This window comes from Triplophysa rosa, linkage group LG23, assembly GCF_024868665.1.
Source record: "Triplophysa rosa linkage group LG23, Trosa_1v2, whole genome shotgun sequence".
Taxonomy (NCBI): Eukaryota; Metazoa; Chordata; class Actinopteri; order Cypriniformes; family Nemacheilidae; genus Triplophysa; species Triplophysa rosa.
The window spans coordinates 19969853-19972874 of record NC_079912.1 but is presented as its reverse complement, the minus strand read 5'-3'; the positions used below and the strand labels follow the sequence as shown (position 1 = coordinate 19972874).

Sequence of the window (3022 nt, the reverse complement as noted above, 5' to 3'; positions counted from 1 at the left end):
AGAGAGAGAGAGAGAGAGAGAGAGAGAGAGAGAGAGAGATTTATGGTTGTGGGATTGTAGTATTGGTCATCATTTAAGCATGGACTTTCTCTGGTTCTCTCACCTCCCACAGGTGAGCCATCACAGGTGCGTCTGCCCACGAGTGCTCAGCGTTCAGTCCGTTCTTTCCATTCTTATAGAGCACCACAGTGAAAGACTTATCAAACCACCTGAAGCAATCCGCAGAAATGTTCATGTCGTGATTAGCAAAACATGCGACTGAAATAAGGGATCCTTTTATACTGGGTGAACCGCACGCACCTGTCGTAGCACTTGCCGTGAAACAGCGACTTGGCATATCGATCCAAATTCCCAGCTGGGTCGTCTCCCATCATGCCTTGCTCATCGTCGTCGAGGGCAACGAAGAACGCGGCTTTCTCGATGCAGTCCAGAGATCTCTTGTTCACCCCCGAGCTAAAAAAGTCCTTTCTGGCCTGAGCCCAAGGGATTCTGGGAAATAACATTGATTCTGGGATTTAGTTGATCTCACATTCACTGGCAAAAAAGTCTTTTCGTCTTATGTTCCAAATACAAAAACCTAGAAGTGTTAAAACAGGAAACCTTTAAGAAGCAAAATGATGTAAGAAATGAAGTTCTGTGTTCTGTAATAAAAAAACTTTTATCACAGTATAAAACAAAATATAAAATGAAGTGAGTTTATGCTTCAAACAAGAAAAGATCTGTTAATGGGCTGAGAAAAGAAACGTTCATTCAGTTTTAACTCTTTAATTGAAGTTTGTCTTGTTTGTTTGGGATGATAAAGGGTGTGTAAACATTTAGCTGCGATTTCTTTGTTTAAATCATTTACTCACGCTCGTGTTATTTCATACTAGGTCTGGGCGGTATGACCAAAAATTAATATAACGGTGTTTTCCAGATTTATACCGGTTTCCCGGTACATGGCGGTATTTTTTAAACCACATTTTCTACTGATTGAGAGAGGAAATAGTGCTGTTGATTGACTTAAAATGCCCTTTCATACCGTCATGGTGACAGTATCCCCTATAATAACTGCAAAGTTTAGACTTCTTGTACAACTGAATAGCATGTGAAGGTAACTTGCATACATCATATTTAAGCAAATAAATAAAGAACAGGGCTCGAAATTAACTTTTTTCCTTGGAAGCACTGGTGCTCTCAACTTCAAGAGTTAGGAGCATCCACCCAGAAATTAATAGTTGAATAGTTGAAAACAAAATAGTACAATTACCATTAAAACATGCATGTGATGTCTGTTGTGTTTTGCATAGTCACAATGGCTTCATGATTTCCTGAAATCATATTTTTCAATCGTAACACAAAGGCTTAAATTAGATATGTGGGAGGACGCTGTCAATCCTCCTTACTGACTCTTATTTCTCATCAAAGCATATAGAGAAACAGTTCTAACTAAAAACATCATATAATATGCTTATATTGAGCAGATATGAGGGGGTATATTTAACATAACGTAATGCGAACTTGTAATAAGAAATTGAAATACGTAACGTCACCGCTCATGCGCGAGACGCACGCAAACATCCAAACAGCTCCGTTTAGCGCATGTTTCTATAGAACAATGATGATAAAGTAGTGCCGCGGCATAGAACACTGCTCCGGGGGTACGTGTGTTCACTACTCTCTGGATGGGTTAAATGCAGAGGTCACATTTCGTTGCCTTGTACATGTGCAATGACAATAAATTGAATCTAAATCTAAATCTAAAAAAAAATCTAGAAAGACGCATTCTGTGCGTCTGTGCAACAGTGAAAAGGGGCCCCACTGAAACAGTGTCGCGCTGCGCCGCGTTCCGCACGTTGTTTAAGCGACATACACTGGTAATGCGGGGTGTTTTAGACGGTTTGCTAGATTGTTCTGGATCATGACTAGGAGGGCCCTCTCACGGTTCTGTCACTGAACCACACGTATGTTGATGCAGAACATCAGTCAGTACCTGTCTCCCGCTGTCAGAGCAGCGAGCTTGGCCTCTCCCGGCGCAGGGGGTGACGGGTTGTCGATGATACTCTGAACCTGGTGTTCGATCTCTCTCGGGGACAGCATACGGCCGGCGTGATACAGCCACAGGCGGAAATAGCGACCTCTGTGAAACACAGCCACATACTCGCTGTCCTGCCAGTGGACCAGTGAATCTAAATGTGCACACAAACCGGACCAAACCTTTAAATCATGGCTCTAAAACTGCATACAGATTCAATGTTGTACACTTAAAAATGCCTGTACTGTTCCTTTAAAACAAAAAGAACGAGAGAGACACACAACCTGCTGTGTGTTGTGTTTGTGTATCTGGGTCAGGCTCTGTGTGTGTGTGTTATAAACCAGGCCACTCCCAGTAGGGTGTCTGTGAATGTGTGTGTTCACACAATGTGTTTATACTTGGGACTCTAGCAGGATAACTCTTGTTTCATTCTGTGAACAAACAAGTTCAGATTCAAGACATGTGTCTTGTCATGTTGTCAGTATGCTGCTGGATGATTTTATGTCACTCCTGAGGTTTGACAGACACTGGACTAGGAATGGTCTATTAAATTTTTCCGCAGATATGGCTTGGGAAGATGTAACACAGTGACAATGAAAATGAGGTGGTGACACACAGATATTCAGAAGGTGGAGTTACACTGAGTAACTGTGTGTGTGTGTTACCCGTCTCTTCCCCTGGAATCCGTGTGGTGTTGAAAATCCTCTCACACTGAGCTGCACACAGAGGAACATTTAAACCTGGAACACGACTCTGATGGAGAGAGAGAGAGAGAGAGCGAGAGCGAGAGCGAGAGCGAGAGAGAGAGAGAGAGAGAGAGAGAGAGAGCGAGAGCGAGAGCGAGAGCGAGAGCGAGAGCGAGAGCGAGAGCGAGAGCGAGAGAGAGAGAGAGAGAGAGAGAGAGAGAGAGCGAGAGAGAGAGAGAGAGAGAGAGAGAGAGAGAGAGAGAGAGAGAGAGAGAGAGAGAGAGAGAGAGAGAGAGAGAGAGAGAGAGAGAGAGAGAGAGAG

General features: G+C 43.4%; 1 protein-coding gene across 2 annotated transcripts in view; it reads right to left on the bottom strand.

Annotated features, from left to right (window-relative positions):
* Positions 1 to 3022, bottom strand: part of LOC130546818 (carnitine O-palmitoyltransferase 1, liver isoform) — a 17481-nt gene that overhangs the window by 6367 nt on the left and 8092 nt on the right. For both annotated transcript variants that reach the window (XM_057322283.1, XM_057322282.1), the window contains exons 9-12: positions 2680 to 2767; positions 1973 to 2168; positions 301 to 489; positions 104 to 209 (exon numbers count right to left, since the gene is read on the bottom strand). In XM_057322283.1, coding sequence (XP_057178266.1) covers positions 104 to 209; positions 301 to 489; positions 1973 to 2168; positions 2680 to 2767 — 579 coding nt within the window. The remainder of the gene's footprint in view (positions 1 to 103; positions 210 to 300; positions 490 to 1972; positions 2169 to 2679; positions 2768 to 3022) is intronic.